The sequence below is a fragment of the Aquarana catesbeiana genome, linkage group LG10 (assembly GCF_042186555.1).
Source record: "Aquarana catesbeiana isolate 2022-GZ linkage group LG10, ASM4218655v1, whole genome shotgun sequence".
NCBI lineage: Eukaryota > Metazoa > Chordata > Amphibia > Anura > Ranidae > Aquarana > Aquarana catesbeiana.
Window position 1 is genome coordinate 216,722,074 of NC_133333.1, and position 23,276 is coordinate 216,745,349.

Below are 23,276 nucleotides of genomic sequence, written 5' to 3' on the forward strand. Positions count from 1 at the left end.
ACATATGAAGATAACGGGGCACCTTCTGGGGTAATGGGACATTTCTTAAAAAAAAAAGCCCCTCCCGGGGTAAAGGGCATGTATGAGTATAACAGGGTGCCTCCTGGAGTTAAGGGGCATGTATGAGGGTAACAGAGCACAGCCTAAGGTGATGAGGCATTATTTAGGGCAACTCCTGAGGTAATGGGGGATTTGTTAGTGTAACAGGGCACCGCCTGTGGTAATGGGGTATGTTTGAGGCAACATGGCACCTTAAGGGTGAAATGGCCAATTCTTAGGGTAACAGGGTAAAACAGTTTCAGGGTGGTACATCTGTAGGTCTGGGAGAGGTATGACGGGTGGGGAGGACTTGAGACAGCCTCTCTTGGAGGTGGGAGTGATAATTCTCACTTGGAGAAAGGAGTGCAGAAAAAGGACTGGAAGCAGAGAGAACAACTGAAAGAGAAAATCACAGAGAGTCAGGAGATAAAGACATTTGAGGGATGCACATAGGCAGAATAGAGACAGACTGTGAGAGATACAAAGAGGAAAGAGAGACTGTGAGAGTTGCAAAGAGTCAGGAAAAGGACAGCCTGTTAAAACTGCAGAGAGTAAGGAAGGAGACAGCCTGTCAGAGCTGCAGAGAGTCAGAAAGAGACAACCTGTCAGAGCTGCAGAGAGTCAGAAAGAGACAACCTGTCAGAGCTACAGAGAGTCAGAAAGAGACAGCCTGTCAGAGCTGCAGAGAGTCAGAAAGAGACAGCCTGTCAGAGCTGCAGAGAGTCAGAAAGAGACAGCCTGTCAGAGCTGCAGAGAGTCAGAAAGAGACAGCCTGTCAGAGCTGCAGAGAGTTAGAAAGAGACAGCCTGTCAGAGCTGCAGAGAGTCAGAAAGAGACAGCCTGTCAGAGATGCAGAGTCAGGAAAGAGACAATCTGTCAAAGCTGCAGAGAGTAAGGAAGGTGACAGCCTGTCAAAGCTGCAGAGAGTCAGGAGTGTGTAGAGAGACAGACTGTGATAGGTTCAGAGAGTGAGGAGAGACTATGAGAGGTGCAGAGAGTGAGGAAAGAGACAGACTGTGATAGGTACAGAGAGTGAGGAGAGACTATGAGAGGTGCAGAGAGTGAGGAAAGAGACAGACTGTGATAGGTGCAGAGAGTGAGGAGAGAGACAGACTGTCAGAGATCCAGCGAGAGGGAAGAGAGTGCAGACAGAGGTGTGTAGGAGGCAGGCACAGAGGTAATGAGACAGCCCCCTCCCTGCATTCACACAATGTGATCCGGGAGAAATCACACAGCACTCTGATTGACAGCTGGAGACTCCTAAAAAGGGAATTGCTATGAAGTTTATATAGAGGGGAGTGGAGAGGACAGCACAGAGTCACCCGGATCCCCCAGCATGCACTGCCAGGCCGAGCTCCGGCTCTCCTCCCCAGGACAAATCAAGGCTGCCAGGCGGCGATACAAATCTTTTATGATCGATGAGATTCTATCCAAGGAGACGTGCGATTACTTTGAGAAGCTTTCACTGTATTCTGTGTGTCCTTCCCTGCTGGTCCGACCCAAACCCCTGCATTCGTGCCCCGGTGAGTGCCTGCTGAACTACATACACATACCACACTCTGCCCAGTTCATCTTACTCTGCCTGTAGTGTTAGAGAAACAGTGCCTGGGGTCAGCTATCAACTGCAGACACTGAAATCTTCTTCTGCCTGTCTGGATGTTTCCACCTCTCTGCTCACTTCTTATGTTGGTACTTTACACATAGAGGTGTATTTTTTGGAGGGGGTTAAAAGGTGACAACAGGCAACAGTGTATGACAACTGTATACAGAGACAAGCAGACTCTGCGTTATGAACACACACCATCTAGAGACTATATCGGGTGACACAGTGGTGTAGTGGGTAGCACTCTTGCCTAGCAGTAAACAGGGTCGCTGGTTTGAATCCCAACCATGACATTACCTGCCTGGAGTTTGCATGTTCTCTCTGTGCCTGCGTGGGTTTCCTCCGGGTACTCCGGTTTCCTCCCACACTCCAAAGACATGCTGGTAGGTTAATTGGCTTCTGTCTAAATTGCCCTTAGTATGTGAATGTGAGTTAGGGACCTTAGATTGTAAGCTCCTTGAGGGTAGGGACTAATGTACAATGTATATGTAAAGCGCTGCGTAAATTGACGGTGCTATATAAGTACCTTAAATAATAATAATATTGTACTGATATGATTTATTTAATCTGTTGCTGCACCATGGTACACATCCTGCCATAAATAATGTCATAATTTTGGCTGATGTATACTTGATGTCATCTACATACACTATATTGTGTAATACAGGGGGCAGCATGTGTCAGGGGTCAGCAAGTCATGTGAATTACCACAGTGGGCACACAAAGCCCATTTCAGTAGCACAGGAGAAAATGATTTGATATTTCTTATTAAAACATAACTGTAGTAAAGTATTATCTAGTCTGTAGTGGCATTAAAGTTTATTCTAGTAATTATATTAAGAAATAGTTAAATAAAAAAAAATGAACAGTAATATTCTGCATGCGCATGCTCCTTGCTGAGCTGCTGCGCGCCCAACAGCTCTTACACATTACAGACTTTGAGCGAAGCGACTCAGCGTTTTTTTTTTGTTTGTTTTTTTTATCAGTCCGAAAAACTTGGAGGAGCAAATCTGTGTTTACCTCTGAGTGGATGGAGATTGAGGAGTTTAAAATACACCGGATTGAGCTCAAAACTTCTTCACTTTGGACATTTAAATTTACCCAGCAGCATCCATTGTGGCCTGTTGTGACAGTATCGTTAATGAATTTGACTTGCTATTAACAGTACAACTGTGAGTGCAAATATTTAAAAATAAAAACGACGGCTACACTATTGTTCACTGGCATGTCGGTCCCATGCTTGTAAATTGACACCTAATGTGGAAAGGGTTGCCGACTCCTGGTGTGGACGGGGATAGAGTCATAATACATCAATGAATTTCTAAGTCACTTCACTTTCTAAGTCATTTATAAGTTACACACCCCCTCAGCTGAGAGGAAACCATTGTAAAAATCAATGGGGGTTATTTACGAAAGGCAAAACCACTTTGCTCTGCAAGTGCAAACTACAAGTGCAAAGTGCACTTGAAATTGCACTGAAAGTACACTTGGAAGTGCAGCCGCTGTAGATCCGAGAGGGACATGCAAGGAAAATAAAAAAACAGCATTTTAGCTTGCACATGATTGGATGATATTCCCCTCATTTCAGATCTACCCCTCAGATCTACAGCGACTGCACTTCCAATTGCACTTGTAGTGCAAAGTGGATTTGCCTTTTGTAAATAAGTAAACGAGGTAAAGTTCCGCTTTACAAAGAACAACCAATTACATTCAAGGAAAAAAAAAAAAAACAGCATTGCACATGATTGGATGATTGAAGCCAGCAGAGCTCTCCCTCATCTACTCTCTTTAAGCTCTGGAGCAAATGCACTTTGAAAAGTGCACAGTAAATTTGACATTAGTAAATCAACCCCTTTATGTTCTGGTCTTTGTAATTTGTATTAGGGTGATAAATGAAATTTGGAACAGCACACATATTTATTATTATCTGCTTGGATGGCATTAGTCTGAGTCCTTGGTGTAGTTTTATCTGCCTGGAGGGGTTCCTGCCTTGGATCACATTTAATGGTAGCACTATAACACTTTCAAGTGTCAGTCCCTGATGTCACTGCTCTACGGCAGCTGGATTCCTACTTGTGTATATTATATACAGTGCACATTATCTGGTGGGTTATAAAATCAGATTATTTTCTGGCCTTGAAAGGTGTTCTTTGATTTTTTTTGCTAAAAATTTAACAGCAGGTCATTGTAACAATAAGGTAAAGTACTGCACAAATATTTGATACCATCACATACTCTAATCGATGTACACAGAATGAAGGAACCAATCCTGAAAACTGTAGCAGGGAAAATGAGGACTACTGACCCAAGCAACCAAGGGGGGGGGGGGGTTGGCAGAAAAGATAAACTTGACTGGATAATATAGGCCATATTATTCATCAGTTCTCCCATTATTACATCCAGTGTTTGCCAACTTCTCTTATTGTGGTTTAGTTTATCTCTGACAAGTGTGTCTACCCCAGCAACAAACCCTTATGCCTTTAATTAACTAAAATGGACTGACATTAATTAATTTACATTTTAATTATGCTTTATTGTTTTCTGATACAATTTCATTGCAATCAGTTTTAAGAAGCAGAAGTACCCCTCTCTGAGATATAGATTATGTGTGTGTATATATATATATATATATATATATATATATATATATATTGCATGTGTGGGTTTTGTATAAAGACAAGAATCAATGGCTTTAACATGAAAATATATATATATATATATATATATATATATATATATATATATATATATATAATATAAAGTCTTCTTGTCAAACAATTGTCATGTTCTTGTACATCTATATTATAGATTATAGTTGAATATATAGTTGAGTCTCTTAGTTCTTACAGGTGACTGCAATGCCTGTATGTCACTTGTGTCTGTAAGATGTAATTTTTTTCTGGATCATAAGATGTATAAATGTGACGTAAAAGCATGCATTCTGGCTATATACACACTACCTGTACAAATGTCAATGTAAAAAATCTTCCGTGACTGTGAAAATCCGTTTTCAATGCACATTTTCAAAGTCCAACCCTACAATTTCATTGTAATATTACTGTTGGTTTCAGGCTAGACCCAAACCTCAAATTTCAAATATAATTCCACTGGTGGGTTCTGTCTAAGGTGCAGATCTGGTCATTTAGTAAAAAAGAAATAAAATGGACAGACTCCATGGACTGTTTTGTCTTTTTCCGCTGCCCATGTCTCTTTGCAAAAGTCTCTGATCTATTAAAAATAAACAAAAGGGAAATGAATGCGCGAGGGAGAAAAAAAGACTATAGAGCATAGCACAACACTGAAAACAAGACCGATAATAAAGAACAAAGCTGAGAGGGATTTTTATTATCTTTATGTATTCATAAAGGTCTAGTTATAAACAGTGCAAATTCACTTTTATTCTCCTTGGTTTTGGAATTCACAAAACAACTTTCAAATTTTCAACTCATTTGCACCATCATTTATCCAATAAGAAAACAGGCCAGAGAGATCCATTTTGTGGGTGAAAAATTTGTCAATTCTTTAAAAAACTATTTACACCTCACACACATAATTTATCGATGGATGCAGGCTAGGGAAATTTTTTTTTTTAAAGTTTATAGTTTTTTCTTTTTTTATTCAGCAAGTCTAATACTTTTATGACATTACAACATTTCATCTAGAATTTTTAGAAACTGAAACTTTTTTTTTATAGAAAAACAGGGCAAAATCAGAACGAGCTGCGATTAAACAGATGCAGCTATGTTAAAACTTTACACAAAGTAAGTTTTCAAAGAACGACAGAGACCTGAATGAAAGGTTTATATAGTCAGGAGAGCAGGAAAGGTCACACAAAGTTGTGTATGAGACAATGGGGGTTATTTACTAAACCTGGAGGGTGCAAAATCTAGTGCAGCTCTACCTAGAAACCAATCAGCTTCCAGGTTTTATTATTAAAGCCTAATTGAACAAGCTGAAGTTAGAAGCCGATTGGCTACCATGCACAGCTGCATGGGATTCTGAGTGTACCAGTTTTAGTAAATCTCCCCCAATATGACAGTTTTACAGACGAGATATAGAAAAGTGAGGCAAACCAAATAATGAACTCCCCCCTCCCTCCCACAGAACTGTATGTATGATATATAGGAGGATCCATTCACATGATGACTATATACATTCTAATTTGGCAGCCAAAGACCCTTCTATTTTATAGATATTTGCTCACAGAATCTGAGCATTTCTTCCATAGAGCTAACACTCTATTTGCTTGCACAGAATGCTGGGAGAGGTCAGGCGGAGGATGTAGACTGGTGGAGGGCTGCTGAAACATATTTATGGGCTGAGCATTTTATGAGACTTGTTGAATGAAAAGAGACTTTTGGACAGTAAAAACCATCAGTGCACAATTGGGCTTTTGTGTGAGGAAACATTTGTGTATTTTCACAATGCAGCCTGTCAAAGCAATGAATGGTTGGCATGGACTAGAAGTTCACAATACTGGACAGTTTTATTGTCATTATATGCCCAGCTGACAGAGATCTGCTACAGGGTTACACCAACATTATGGCAGCAAAAATAAATACTTTAATGGCTGACAGATAAGAATTGTTTTAGGAAATCATTCAGAATTTTGATTGTTTCCTTTTAAAATTTCACATAAAACATTAGTGAAGAGATATTAGGAAAAACAAATAAACGCTGTATTAGATAAAAGCATCAAAACTAAAACTGAAAAGAGTGTAAACTGTATAAACACGTCTCGCCAATGTGAAAAGGGTTAATATTAGGTGAGCACTTGGATAAGACAATTAAAATATTTATTTTATGATAATTGAAGTGTAGATTTACCTGCATTTTTTCAAACATGACTTTGCTATAAAATCATCACTAATATGCAAAAATAACCAAATTTAGAGAATTCATTCTAATCGGAGAATTGAACATCGAAACTAGATTTGAATGTGTTCATATGTTATCTTCCATGGGATCTCTTAACTTGACACAACATATACAAATGTCATCACTGGAGCATTGCCCCTTCCTGATATCAATGACATTGTTAACAATTTTGATTAGTTATTGAAAGATAACTTAAAGTAAATATTTACATACTAAAAATATTGCAGATCCGGAATTTCACTAACTAGACAAATAACATTTTTGCTGACTTTTTGACTCCAGATTTCTTTTACAGTTAAGAATTTAACTCATAGTTGCCGCTATTTTAAAGACTATTCTGCAGCAAATGGACTGCTTTCTGCAAACATAAGGCACAACAATGGCATCACAAGATTTGCTTTAAATAAGGAAGCAAAATATTTAGCTGCAGTGTATACAAAAGGAAGTGTATTTGTATTTGAATATAATGAGTTATATAAACATTAATATGTATTTGTTTGCCAAAAAGAAGTAGAAACAAACCATGTGGACTCTTCTATACATAAAATATATTTTTTTAAAACCACAGAACTAATATCAAAGTAAAATATCCCTAACTGGTGTTTATATATTATTTCTCTTATTTATAAGATAAAATAAGTTTTATATAAATTGATATGCATTTTTATAAATTATTTATTATATTCAAATAAACAGAAATAATGGGATTCTTACTTAACACAGCAGAACTAACATAGGCAGTCTGTTAAGGGGAATATTCTGCACTTTATTACTATATTCTTCATGCCATTTCTTTCCCATTTCATACAAAGAGCTTGGTTAAAATATTACAAATAATCAATCACAGTAGAAAACAGGATTTATTGACGTAACTGATGCGTTTCTTCTCCTCTTATCCTCTTGTAAGAATATGCGATCCCTCAGTGCAATACTCTTCATTGACGATAATCATAACTTTGATAAATACAATCTGGTATCACTCCCTAAATTATTTGGACGTGACATTTTACACTTCTCAAGTCCTAAATTCAAATGTGTGTTTATATTTTTTACAAAAGAAAGTATGCAAAAACCCAAATTTAGAAAACAATTTTTACTACAGCTTTTCCACGCATGAACATCATATATTCATATTAAAAATGGCTTAATGTATTTGTTGGCAATCTACATTTAAAACAAATAAATAAAAGGACACTGAGAATATTGATTGGAAATGTTAGGACACATTAATGAATATTGTGAAGAAGCAGTAATTCATTACTACAAGCATACAAACGTTACACAAACATAATAGTCACCTGTGAACTCTGTGGAATTAGAAGACATGTCTGCTTCTATGTAATGTCAGCTCAAAAAACTGTGTTCAGTCTGGAATAAAACTGACTGCCATAGGACAGAAACAGAATAAATTCTAATTTGTTAGTGAATAATATTAAAATAGTAATAAACTTTAAAATACTGTAAATTGTGTGCATAAGATCCCTGCAATGATAATAAAGCATAATATGTATTTATATTAAAGAACAAAGATCATAATTGTAATATTCATAAAATATGAATTGAGCAGATCCATATTTCAGGAATGACCGTCGTATCATTCCCTATTAAACCTAATTCTAACCTTTAAAACTTAAGCCAGTGAGGATAAAACTTATCTTTTCTGGATTTTGTTGCACATTAGGAAGATTTTCATTTTATTGTAGAATTCCTTGCTACAAAATATAAAATACCGTAAATGATAAAATCTTCTCACAGCAATATTTAATGTGATGTTTAAAAAAAATAGAATGCTCCATATACTAGCATGGATGAGGTCCATAAGGCGCTAACAAATATGAGATCCCTCTGTCAGTGGCAGCTGCTGGCTGGCACTGTTTTGTTTTTGTAATGAACTGAAGACCGTACAGAGATGTGTCCCACACAACATGCCCTAAAAAATAAAACTACCCACTGTGTTGGGTATGGAGGGCAGAAATTCTTGGAGGCTATACTTATATCATTTATCATCTATACTTTTATTATTATTTATTTCCACTATCTTGTGAGCAGTGAACTCTGGTTTTAGTCCTTTATTAGGAGATTTAGAGCACTACCCATTGGGAGGAGAGAGAAGATGTGGTATAAAGTCTGTTTTAACATTTTATGGGGCTGAAAACAACACAGGCTTCTATTTCTATAACTGCATCAATGGACTGCAAATTAGTCTGTGCCACAAAAGTGCACTTTGCTGGTAATACAAATTCTCCACCCCTGACAGCAGATACAAGTGCAGAAAAAATGACAATCCCAAAAGTGGCTGCTTTAACTTAAAATGTATTTGCACATAATTGAGTGTCCAACATCAACACAAGTTGACTTTGATAAGTGGAAAATATAACCCCATTATGAGACCATCCATACACAAGCAAACTTATCATCAATCACAATAAAAGATCTGCCAACTGCTTTAGTTATTGTGTTCAAGCTACCAACATCCACATTTATCCCAACACACTTTAAAAAGACAGCTGCCTGTTAGCATTGTTGATGAAGGGTGATCAGTAAATACAGAGTAGGGGAGATAGGACTTTATAGGTACAATTAGTACAAGGACATACCAAATTGAACAAAATCACAATTTATTAAAGTTACAAGGGTACATAAAAACAATATTATACAATACATGAACAGCCTAATGGTCATTCAAGACGTGTTATTGTAGCTCCTATAGTTGTTCCCACATCTTAATCCTACATATTCCGCCTTATGGCTTCCTCAGGGACAAACGTGGTTCATCGTCATCTCTCTGTAAGAAACATTAGTCTGTACTGTAAAAATCAGTTCACACTGAGGCAGCGTGAAAATCGCCCGACTATGAAGTTCCTCTGCACAGCGTGAATTCAGCTTGGCTTGCAAATGACTTCTTTAAAAGAAGTCAATGCAAACTGCTCCGAAGTCGCCTCCAAGTAGTACAGGAACCTTTTTCTAAGTTGGAGCGACTTGAATCACTCCAATTAGAATGGTTCCATTGCACTGAATTAAGCGCGACTTGTCAGGCGGCTAAGTTGTCTGACAGGTCGCCCCAGTGTGAACCGAGCCTAAGGGGTTGATACACTAAGGGGAAATAGACTGTTCACTTTGAAAGTGTAGTTGCACTCTGCAAGGGAATTATCCCCACAGCTTAGTGAATGTGTTGAAGCTTCACTTTGCAAACAATACCCAAACACACGCAAGGAAAACACAAAGAAAAATTCATTTTTACTTGCACGTGATCGGATAATGGAAGTCAGCGGACATCTTATTTACTAATCTTTGGAACAAAATCCCTCAAAGGGTGCAACTGCCTGCTTGCTTTTCAGTAAATCAACTCATATATGCCCAATCTAAAGCTGGCCATACATTATATAATTTTCTTATTCAATTTCCTTTAGATTTACCTTCAACTATGTAGAGCAAGGGCCTGCCTGATTGCATACAAATTAAAAGTGTATAGATTTGACTTCATATTATATGGTTTAAATTAAATTTAAAGGAAAATTTTACAAGAAAATGTTATAATGTATGGCAAGCCTTAGTTCAATTATAGTTAAAGATGCTCAGATTGGTCAGATCAGTAGTGGATTGAAAACAAAAGATTTAAGATGTCACCACAGAGTGGTACTGTACTGTGGATACCAAAATAGTACGTAGGTGAGATGTCCTATTGATTACAGATACTAGTGGAGAGAATAATACTGGACTTTATAGGCACTGAGATACACAAAATAATATTTTTATTACAAATTTAATTTAAAAGAGAAAGTTTATCTGATTTTTTTCTTTGAAATTCAATTTGTAATAAAAATATTAAAATTTTAAGTTACTTTTGTGTATCTCAGTGCCAATAAAGTCCAGTATTAATATCCTCAATAGTATCTCAGATCAGTAGTGGAATCAGCGTGTGCTTGTTCAGCCAAGGTAGAATGTAACAGGAAAAAAATGGAATGGCTCCACTGCAGCCCTTATCAGTCATATCTCACCAGGTCAAGCAACTAGTGTGATTTATTAAGCCTAGCACACACAGTGATATTATTGGATGGAATGATCGTCTCCATATCGAAAAGAATAGCTTACTAAAGTACGAAAATTCTCGTACAACAGAATAAACATTTGGAAGCGATGTAATGTAGTGTGTTTGTATTGTATTTTCGGATGAAAACTACTGATTAAGCAAAAATCTGGATCCGTGGGAGAAAATTTTTTGTGTTTGTCACTTCGGAAAACTTTGGACGAAAGCTGTGTAATAACGATCAGATTATCGTATGATCGCTTCAAAAGTGGTGTTTTTTGTACGATATTCTGATCGTGTGTACCGTGCTTTACACTTCTATTAGCCAGTAGGGTAAAACAAGCTCCAACAAAATGAGAAACTTTGACATCACCAAATCTAAAGCATACAGGCAACTAGAATCTGATGATAGAATAGATAAATGGCAACAATAACTTCTAAAACAAACACCATCAATTTGGTACAATTCAGTAAAAAAATAAAGATACATTGCAGAGGAAAAACTGAATAATTTCTCAACTATACAGAGCTAATATCTCAAATATACAATTTGAACATAAAAACACAGACAGAAGATATACTGCTAGTTACTAAAGGAGCGCCGGGCTCTGCTACAGAACTGACCTGTCTTCATAATGATACTGGGGGTTATTTACTAAAGGCAAATCCACTTTGCACTACAAATGCACTGAAAGTGCACTTGGAAGTGCAGTCGTTGTAGATCCATGAGGGACATGCAAGGAAAATAACACATGCACATGATTATATAATAAAATCAGCAGAGCTTCCCCTCATTTCAGATCTTCCCCTCAGATTTACAGTGACTGCACTTCCAAGTGCACTTTCAGTGCATTTGTAGTGCAAAGTGGATTTGCCTTTCGTAAATAACCCCCACTGTGTTCAAGGACATCAACTTGCCACGTTTACCATAATAAACTGTTTTTAATTCCTTATTTTAAAATTGTCCAGGACGTTCTATGAAAGAAAACTGTTTTATTGTGCTCAACTGTTGTGTACACATTTGCATTATTACTGCTTGGGAATGCACATTTATTTATTTTTTTTACAATTAAGCAGACTATCAGAATACCAGTTTTTGCAACCAGTAATGTGCCATGATGTTATAAGATTCATGTTTACGCTTCTAGATTTTCCCCATGTTCAGAGACGTACATCCGTACCTGTACGCATGCATATGCTTGGATCTGTATTTACCACCATACAGCTTCATCCTGTCACTGATTTACATAGGCGGCTGTATGCAACAGCTGTGACTCCCGGGTACAGAAATACAGCTGGTATTTACATTGTATGGCCCTCTGCGCCCATATGCATGAGCCCTAATTGCCCACCAGTTCTACCAGTACAATTTATTTTGCTAAATCATGAAGGGGGGGGGGGGGGATTACATGACCCAGAGGCAGGAAACACAAGAATTGATTAGAAATGTTTAACATAAAGAGTCATGTAACATTTCCTAGGTGATCAGTGTTTACTTCAAATATCCAACGATGTGTGGGGAAGTTCATAAATTTTAAATGCAGTTTCACGTGATTGGGTGGTTGAAGTACCCAGAAGTTTTTGGGCAAATGAGAAATCCTCCTATCTTTGGAAATAAAGAGCTGTCAGCGTGCATTTCTTAGTCTTCAGCAAAATCTTGTGATGAAATATTATTTATCATTAAAATTTGTCTTGATGGAGGTTTTAAATGTATTTATACTTTGTATACAATTTATATATGATAAACTGTATAAAGCCTGAATAAGGGATCTAAGGAATCCCAAAAGCTTGCATATTTAATTAGCTTGTTAGCCAACAAAGGGTATTACTTATAGTTAGCCAATAAAGGGTATCACTTATACATCACACTTTCTCCGTACAATATAAGAAAACACATTTCCTTTTTTTTTATGCAATTATTTAGCAAGTATATTTGAACGAATCATTTACTGAAGGAATTGAGAATCTGCACTTTGTGAAAGTGAATGTTTAGCTAGCTTAAAGTTGATGTGATGGCTGCATTACTTTTATTTTTAATGCTTTCTTTCCTTTTATTTTCACCTGGTGATCTGTCCAGTAAGTCTGTTGTTTTTCAACAGAACAAGCTCTTTTGCAGATGTAGCAGTTACAGTGTTGAGACAAAACATTTACTACTTACAGAGTTGCTTACAGTGATCAGATTTTATTCATTTATGTAAAACCTTTATCCCAAAAACTGTTTGTTGTGACTGCTTGAAAAGTGTGAGGTGGAGTTCAGCTTTAATTTGTTAGTGTATCTAAATCTGCTAGTACATATAATGTCCCCCCCCCCTAGACTGACAATGCTGCCATCCACTGTCCTCCTTCATCCAGAGTGAGGGCACTCTAATACAAGAGGTTTATTACTGGTTGGATCACTAGCTGAAAAAAAAGGGGGAAAAAATGTATATAAAAAAAAAACTAACGCAGCCACCACATCTAATGATGGGAAAGCTGCTATATATATTATAGTTTTTGTTTTGGGTTTAAAACTGCTTTAAGGTTGACCTGCGATCACCTCAATGATCCAATTTTGCTAGCAAAAATGTATTTATTTTTGTTTTAGTTCCTTTGCACGTGATTGGGTATTCAAAGTAAACAAAGCTTCCCATATTTACTAAGCTATATGAACATTCTCTACTGCTCTAGTATATAAATCCAATATATTCAACATTTCTACCTTTATAGCTAATCATCCCTTCATGGTTTTTATATTTAAAAGAAATGTCCTATAATCTTTTCCTTCCAGTGTCACGGAGAAGCTGTCCATGTTTTAAAGTAGCAGAAAACCAACCCACACTATAACCGGGAACCATTTATACAAACACAGTGTTGTTGCCACATCAGTTACTGGCTGTTCTCACTACTAATCCCCAGTGGGCAGATCTTACATACAAGGTTCATATGCCAAAAAACAATTCATTTTTTGAACTGCCAATAGTAGTCTTACATCCAGGTTAAAGTGGAGGTCCACACAAATTATTAACTTTATCTTAATCCCATCATTGCATTGAACAGATGTGCAAATGGATAAAAATAAAAACATTTTTCTGTGTGTTTACCTTTCTAGCAGTCTTTATTGTGGCACTTCCTGTGTCTGACCCCAGCGGGAGTAGGCGTGTATCTTCTTCATCCCCGGCGGTGCACTGTCTCCTGGGAGCTAAGTGTCAGCATTCCCAGGATTCAGTGACGGCAACCTGGAAGTTTACAGCGCTCCGCGCCGATAACACTGAGCATGCGCGGGAACGAGCGGTGAATGCTGGTAGCTCAGTCTTCACTGCATCCAGGAAGTTAATGCTTGTGGGCTTTACATGCCCACAAGCAAGATGGAACCGGCCATCCTCAATTTTTAAAACTTCGTTCTTAATTCGAAACCGGACATCGGGGGGGGGGGGTTGGTTCACCTAAAAAGTGAGTGTTACATTGAGATTATGTAAGTGTCTGAATGGTTGGGAAAAAAAAAATGAATGGTCAGTGGACCTCCGCTTTAATGAACAGACATATGAGGTAGCCTATTCCAAAGACATGCACAACTTAACAATCATATTGTTTAACACAGACCTTCTGATGATCTAAAATTTCAGGAAAATTACCACAATGAAGTTCACATTTCTATAATGCATACACCAACATATTGTATATTTAGTGCCTTTGGCTCTGTACATTCTGGTGTAGTGAAACCGGATCTCATCCAAATGTCAGCAAATCAAGTCACAGGCACAATTCTAATTGTATATCCAGTATAAGGTGCTAACAAGTGAACACCCCCCCATAATATACTGTGATTTGTCAGTCTGGATGACAGGCACATATAATAATGTCCGGTCGGACACACAAAGAAATGCTAATTGAGGATTTAAGTGTGACTGTGGCAGTGCTAGAGATAGAGAAGCAGGTGTGTGTGTCAGCACATCTATATACGTATAATGAAATGGAATTATGAGATACATCCATATCTTAAGGGGGAAGATGGACAGTATATGAGCAGATAGGATTTCATCACCTTCATTTTACATTATGTAAAGCACAATACATTATGTCATTTCACCCTGCACCAGGGAAGTCACAAATCATCTTCTAATAAAGTCTTACATTAAAGTGGAACACCAACCTATCACCTATGTACACTGTTGATATACAAATATCCAGACTGATTTACCTACCACAATATTTGTAATTCTGTTCAGCCTTGCTTGCGTTTCATATTCTCCTACCACACTATATAGGACGGTAGCTTCACCATTTACAGCAGGGGTGGGCAACCTCGGCCCTCCAGCTGTGGTGAAACTACAAGTCCCATGAGACATTGCAAGAGCCTGACAATCACAGGCCTGACTCCTAGAGTCAGAGGCATCATGGGATTTTTAGTTTCAAAACAGCTGGAGTGCCAAAGTTGCCTACCCCTGATTTACAGCATATAGTGCTGCACCTTCCTGTGTCACCTCCACACAGCTCATTGTTCTATAAATGAGTATCATCACATTAGTGAGGTCCTCTACCTGTGTTCCTCCTCCAGTATTCTAACTAAAATTCAGCTCCTTCATCCCCCAATGCCTGAAACATCTTATGCCCCGTACACACGGTCGGATTTTCCGATGGAAAATTTTCCATCGGATTTTCCGACACACAAAGTTGGAGAGCAGGAGATAAAATTTTCTGACAACAAAATCCGTTGTCGGAAATTCCGATCGTGTGTACACAAATCCGACGGACAAAGTGCCACGCATGCTCAGAATAAATAAAGAGATGAAAGCTATTGGCTACTGCCCCATTTATAGTCCCGACGTACGTGTTTTACGTCACCGCGTTCAGAACGATCGGATTTTCCGACAACTTTGTGTGACCGTGTGTATGCAAGACAAGTTTGAGCCAACATCCGTCGGAAAAAATCCTAGGATTTTGTTGTCGGAATGTCCGAACAAAGTCCGACCGTGTGTACGGGGCATTAGAATGATGACAGCACTTGGAAATGCAATAAAGTCCTATTGGTTACAACTGTGTAAATTTCCACTATTGGTCTGACATCTGAGAAGATAAAATAAAGACAGATTTCCAGTAAATATGCTAGAAGTATTTTACAAACATTTATTTTATGTTCTTATGAATGCCCAGCTGGACTCAAGGGTCGATTTTATATTTCATTTGTGCTTTCTTTAAACAAAAGACGTTACAAAGTTATAAGAGTTATAGGGAGGATTAGCATCCCTCCAGATAAGAAGCATTTCCATAAGAGCTATAACATACAGCAGTTATGATATGGCTGATGTATACTGCACACCCCTCTGATTACAATAAGTAGCCGTTCAAACTTATAAAAGAGGAAAAGACATAGTGATCATGTCTGTTGCATCCCATCTATTGGATCATCTGAAGCCCCGGTGACTAGACATGCTTTTGTAGTTTTGGTATTTGTTGCTGTACAGAGCAACAACCCCTATAACTGCTCTGCTTACCAAAATGATTTTCATATTTTTTTAAGGACATTTAAAGCTTTTATGAAGTAGACAATTTGAATAAATACCTTGTATTTTTTATTATAAGCAAAAAAAATGAAAAAAATTGTCACTGTTAGCATGCTTAAATGGATAATTTATTTGAATAAATAATACTAATTTACATTACTGTGGAGTAGGCTGTAGGCTTTAATACTATATACATTATATATATATATATATATATATATATATATATATATATATATATATATATATATATATATATATAGATATATATAGATATATAGATATATATCTATATATCTATATCTATATATATAGATATATATAGATATAGATATATAGATCTATATCTATATATATCTATATATCTATATATATAGAGATATCTATATATATATATATATAGATATCTCTATATATATAGAGATATCTATATATATATATATATATATATCTATATATATATATATGATACTGGTATATGGCTGAATAACAAGAAGTTTGTTAAAGGGTTAGACTTTTTCTTATACTAAGCTTCAAATTCAATGTCTCTAATCTGAGTTGAGGATTAAACTTTGCTATTAAATTTATTGTATCTATAAAAGTACACCCCAGAGTATTCAGTGAGAGGTATAATGTCATTTTTATTTCCTAAATGTATAAATTCAGAGGCAATTCTTCCACATGCACAGTAGCTCGATGAAGAAAGGCACCTAGACATTTATAGAGCCAATATTTATTTAGATTTTAAAGTTGTATTGTTTCCTTAGTTTATGTCCTGACATTATACTGTGTAATGGCCCGGAAGTGCCGAATCAACAAAATCACATGTATATTGTAATGTTAGCTTTTTTAAATGTTTTCTCTGAAATAAATTAATGTACATTAGTCATCAAACTAAGTAGCCTAAACATATTTCCCTGTATTATATAACTAGAGCCGAATTAACTAAAATGTTAATTAACCTACCTAATGTAATCCATATATCTAAAACCTCATTATATATTACAAAATGAGATGCTACATTCTGTTATTTGTATTGGTGCCATAGAGAACATAATAACAAAGTCTTCTACAAATCACAAGTGCTTGTTAATAATACACAGAGGGATTTTCCAGCTTGGTGGGAAACTTCTGTTTTGATGAGTAGAGATAGGGTAAAGGAAAGAAAACTATCTTCCTATAGATGCTGCTAGCACCCTTTGTCCATGTTATGAGCTGGTTTGAGGACAAGGCGATATCTCACTGCCTCCTCTTCTCAGCAAGATGTCCCACTATCTATACCCTGCCTATGGTTGGCTGTACACAATTTGAGAAACAAAAACAACATTGCTGATTTGCGTTTTCCTTGTGGTTATTTGGTACCCTGGTGTAGTAATGGGCACTTTCCACTATTGATAGTTTTAATTTTACAAAAAGTTATTTTAACAAGATGCAATATCTATTCATGACTGATAGTTGATTGTACCCTTTTCAACGGAGAAAAGGAAAGAAAGTATTCACTCTGTGAATCTGTATCCACTGCATTTATTTGTCTGTTACATTAGGAGGAAAAAGGAGGTTGCTCCCAATCAGGGGTTGGCAACCTTTTGAGCACCGTGTGCTGAAAAAAATGTTTTCAAAGAAATTGAGCGTGCCGATTTTATAACAAAAAAATGTCAACTTCACGCTCTCAATTACGAAAAGGATTTTTTAAACTACTATTAGTATAATGCGAAATTACCATCCTGCACTCTCACGCCTCAGATCAGCCCCAATTCCTGCACCTCCACGCCTCAGATCACTGTCCCCCCTGCTCATCTGTCCCACCACTGTACCCCCCTGCTCATCTGTCCCACCACTGTAACCATCTGTACATCTGCCCCACCACTGTACCACCCTGCTCATCTGCCCCATCTATGTACCCCTTTCTCATCTGCCCCACCAATGCAACACCTTTCTCATCTGCCCCACCAATGTACCCCCTTTCTCATCTGCCCCATCTCTGTACCCCCCTGCTCATCTGTCCCACCAATGTACCTTCTTTCTCCTCTGCCCCAAAACTGAACCCCCCTGCTCATCTTTCCCACCACTGTAACCCCCTTCTCATCTGGCCCAACACTGAACCCCCCCTGCTCATCTGTCCCACCACTGTAACCCCCGCTCATCTGTGCCACCGCGGAACCCCCTTCTCATCCCTCCCACCACTGTAACCCCCTGCTCATCTGCCCCATCACTGTACCCCCCTGCTTTTCTGACCCATCACTGAACCCCCTTCTCATCTGCCCCAACACTGTACCCCCCCGCTCATCTGGCCCAACACTGTACCCCCCTGCTCTTCTGTCCCACTGCTGAACCCCCTTCTCATCTCCTCCACCACTGTACCTCTCTGCACATCTGCCCCACTACTGTAACCTCCTGCTCATCTGTCCCACCTCAGAACCCCTCCTGCTCATTTTCCCCACTGTTGTACCCTCCTGCTCATCTATGATATGCAGAGTGGTGAAAGAAAGCAGAGATGAGACACATCTACCTTTCCTAGCACACTCATCCTGCTGATCCAACTCTCGCATCCAGCACACGTGCTTGTATGTGATGTATTTGATGTATGGGATGTATGGGATGTATGTGATGTCACATACAAGCATATGGAATGGATGCACAATGATAAGCTCAGGTCAGGGGCTTTTTCTGAAAGCAGTGGGCCTGTGTGCAGGATCATCAAGTTGGGCCCCCGCAGCTGAGAAAAAATGCGGAGATCAAAGTTGGGTGTGATTATCATTGCGCTGAATACTGGCTGTGGCTTAAAGGGACACAGAGTGCCGGGGTTCAGTAGTAAGTGACTCAAAGGGTCTGGAATAATTTCAACAAAGTTCCCAGAAGCTCAAAAGTAATTCCACAAACTGTCACCTGATTGTGGTTTTCTCAATCACAGTGAAATCCCTTTTTTCTGAGATTGGTAGTGGCAACCAAGCGAGTCATCTTCCTCCAGATGGCGGGGCTAGCAGGACTGTGATTGGCTTTAGCAGTGGCCAATGACAGTCTTCCTCCTCCTGGAAACAGGAACCGCCCTCCCAGCAGAACTACACCCAATCTCTTCCCCATAACAAAAGCTGATGATCGCAGCTACAGCAAATTTAGAGAACCAAACAATGTTTCCCATCTTTTACAATATGTGGGGGCACAGTGCCTCCCCGTCAGTGCAGGTGCGGCGTAGGGAATTCTGAAATTGGAATGCATTAGTGTCTCTCTGACACTTCCCTGTGCTGCTCTGCTGATGGGCAGGAAGTCGAGTGCCGACAAAAGAGGCTTTGTGTGCCACTTGCGGCACCAGTTCCGGGGGTTGCCTACCCCTGGTCTAAATCATTTGAGGATTTGTAGATGTTATGGTGCCCTTTCTTTACTTTAAGCCATCTGCCTTTCTGTCTAGGCCATTTTTTATTTAGATATATACAAAAAATGTGTTGTGCTGTTTCCTTAAATCCACCAAATAGTTAACAATACATAAACATATATAAATAATGTGCAATAAATCGATAAATAATATAAAGTCCTATGTAATATAATTTAAAAAATCCACTGTGAAAAAACTGCAGTGCAGCCACCATCTCCAGTGCTCCAACCACCAACACACACGGCTGCTTACCAGAAGCCCAGACCTCAACACACAGTAGGTATTACAGCACTATAGATTATATCGCAAAACTACCGCCGTTCGTCTGAACGGACGTAATGACATTACCGCTTAGCTCCACCCTACACATTTTATCCTACCAAACAACTTTCAGGGGCATTGGATGCCACTGGAAGATGTTCCAACGGTGGTGTTTTTGCGATCTGTCATGTCTTTTTTATTTTTTTTTTTGTGTTCAGATATCGATGATTGCTGTCGTTTTCATAATTTTGAGTGATATTTAAGCACTTCTACATATATTATTAGTCACTCTTTATTTGGGGATACAAACACATAATTCTTACTTAAATTTCCTCAAAAATAAAATCACTTTTGCCAATCAATATAACTTTTCTTCTTAGCAAGAAAACAAGTGTATGTTTAGGAGCTGATTTACGAAAGCAAAATAGACTGCACTTTGGAGGGAATTTTGTTCAGAGCTTAGAAAATGAAGTGAAGCTTCACTTTGCAATGAATACTCAATCACAGGCAAATTAAATAAATGCATTTTTGCTTGCACATGATTGGATGATGGAAGTCAGAAGAGTATCCCCCATTTACTAAGCTCTGGAGCAAATTCCTTTGCAGAGTGCAAGTGCACTTGCAAAGTGCACAGTCTATTTGCCTTTACTAAATAAACTCCACAGTTCCAGGAAGAGGTAAAGTTTGTTACTATAACAGGAACTTTTTCTTTGATCAGTGGATCAGGAATCACACCGATCATACTAGACCTTTTTTTTTTTTTTACCAGGATCTGAGGATGCTCTCTCAGGACCTGCATTGTGGTTGCATTAATAAAAGAGTGGAAACTGTTCTCTTGGGAACGTGAATGTTCATTTAGCTGAGTAAATAAGGTGAAGTTGTGTTCATTTTGAAACATGTGCAAGAGAAATAAAAAAATAACTGTACAATTGAATTACTGGAGTAAAGCATAGCTCAACCGTATTTGCTTAGCAAAGTAAATAATCTCTTTGCTTAGTGAACAGTGTCTATTCTGTCAGTAAATCAACCCCATAGTAAATAAAATCATTTTATATTTAATTTTAGCAGTAATTTTTCATGTAGTGTAAAATGCATACAAACATATTTTAACCACCTTACCTATCCTTTTTACGTTTTTTTTACATTTGATAAAAAAATAATGATAAATAAATGAAAAAAATTATATATATATATATATATATATATATATATATATATATATATATATATACACAGTAAAACCTTGGATTGAGAGTAACTTGGTTTGAGAGTGTTTTGCAAGAGAAGCAACAGTTTTTAATAAATTCTGACTTGGTAAACGAGCGATGTCTTGATGTACAAATAGCGTCATGTCACAACTGAGCATAAAAGGGAAGAGAGGCGCCTCTAAGTGTAGCAATATGGTTACATTTAATAAAGGTACAACATTCAGCAACTCACATGGTTGATAATTAAAACAGGTACATCTAAGTATGTAGGCATGTATGTAAAGCTGTCCACATAGACTATCCTCTGCACCGCCATTAACATCATCCCTTCCACTCTGCGCTCCACGAGCGCTTCAATTCTCGCTTTCAGATCACTCTACTGCAGGGTAGTCTTCCCAGTCACGATGGTAGACTGACAGTGGTGAGAGCCGGCGGTGCGGAGGATGGTCTGTGTGGACAGCAGGGATGTGCAGTCAGGGGAGGCAGAGCCATGAACATAAAAAAAATAAGACTGACTTTGAGGGTTGTAGCTCTGCGAACTGGAGTCACTAGGAGTAGGTAGCTGAAGTCCTACGCCACCACTGGTCAAAATTTTGGGCTCCTACGACCTATGGTTCAGGAGATATATGGCTCCTAGCACAGCCTGTCAGAAGCTACATACAGAGTGGCTAGATTAAATACAAGCTGGCACACTTTGTTTGCAGCAGACTGCGAGGATGAGCTCAAACTGCCTCTCTTCACTTCTTGTCAGAGGCACTGAGCTCAATGGATAGCTTGGAGCCTTTGACCAATGGTAAAGCACCATTGGCCCAAGCAGTCCAATAAAAATGTTGCAGTGGAGGCATGCCTCTCACTGCAGTGTCATAGAAGGGGGCATATGTCTAAAAGACACGTGCCCAGCCCAGCCCAGCCCAGCCCTCTTAACTACAAGGAAATACATGGGTTTATGAGTAAAAGATTTACCCATAATCCCATGTTATTCTCACACAGTTAAGAGGGAGGATCTGCTGCTGCTGAAAAGGTACTGTTTTAATCAAGCTTAATAATATATTATTATGCTAAATGTTATAACATAATAATTTATTATTTATCTATTTACTGTGAAATTACTGGTTTGAAGTTATAACTTCAAACTTCTGTAATTTGTCTGCTAAGCCACCTGCTTGAGTACAGTTTTTAAAAATATAGTAAATTACCTTAAAAACAAGATATAATAATCATTTGTATATTACCACCACCCAGGCCAATTCTGACACTTCTCTCCTACATGTAAAAATCATATTTTTTTTCCCTAGAAAATTACTCAGAACCCCCAAATATTATATATATATTTTTTAGCAGACAACACAGGGAATAAAATGGTGGTCGCTGCAATTTTTTTATGTTACACGCTATTTGCGCAGCAATTTTTCAAACGCGTTTTTCTTTTGGAAATAAAATGTTTCATGAATAAAAAAATAAAAAATACTAACAGCCCAATTTTTTTGTATAATGTGAAAGATGATGTTATGCAGAGTAAATAGATACCTAACATGTCACACTTTAAAATTGCGCACACTTGTGGAATGGCGCCAAACTTCAGTACTTCTCCATGGGCGATGCTTTAAAATTTTTTACAGGTTACATGTTTAGAGTTACAGAGGAGGTCTTGCACTTGACTTTTTGCTCTCGCTCTAACGTTCGCGGCTTATGTAACCTGTGTGTAACTGGCTCTGATACCAGCCAGTGCCTTACCAGCCACTGACCTCACCGCATGTCCCTGGTGGACAGCTTTACCCCGGATGCCTACATACTTAGATGTGCCTCTTTTAATCATCAACCATGTGAGTTGCTAAATGTTGTACCTTCATTAAATGTAACTACATTGCTACACTTAGAGGAGCCTCTCTTCTCTTTTATACTCTGTAGCTCCTGCTGGATTTTGCTTCTAATCCCCTTGTGAAGGCTTCCATTTGTGGATGGACATTTTATCGTTAAACAACCTATCACATTTGATATAATCTTTTTATATGGACTATAAACTGAAGGAATCATGAATAAATGGTTGAGGAAGGAATCATCTGAGTTTCCATTATTTCCTATGGGGAAATTTGCTTTGATATACACGTGCTATGGATTACAAGCATGTTTCCGGGAACGAATCATGCTCGCAATCCAAGGCTTTACTGTATATATATATATATATATATATATATATATATATATATATATATATATATATATATATTATATATTGTATATATGTATAAAATGCATATACATTTCTATATATTTTAATAAAAGAGGCAATTATGATTTTTTTTTACTTTGGTTAGGGGAAAAGGGGTCTCTACAACGCAGCAGTACCATGTTGATAAATACAGTGTATACATTTGTCTTCCAGTGAAAAGTATAGGGCACTATAAACCAA

The 23,276-nt window shown here is 37.9% G+C and overlaps 1 protein-coding gene across 1 annotated transcript in view; it reads left to right on the forward strand.

Moving 5' to 3' along the window:
• Nucleotides 1-418: 418 nt before the first annotated feature.
• Nucleotides 419-23,276, forward strand: part of BARX2 (BARX homeobox 2) — a 57,957-nt gene continuing 35,099 nt past the window's right edge. Inside the window, exon 1 of the mRNA XM_073603308.1 lies at nt 419-1,562. Within this exon, the coding sequence (XP_073459409.1) occupies nt 1,376-1,562 (187 nt within the window). The 5' untranslated portion in view covers nt 419-1,375. The remainder of the gene's footprint in view (nt 1,563-23,276) is intronic.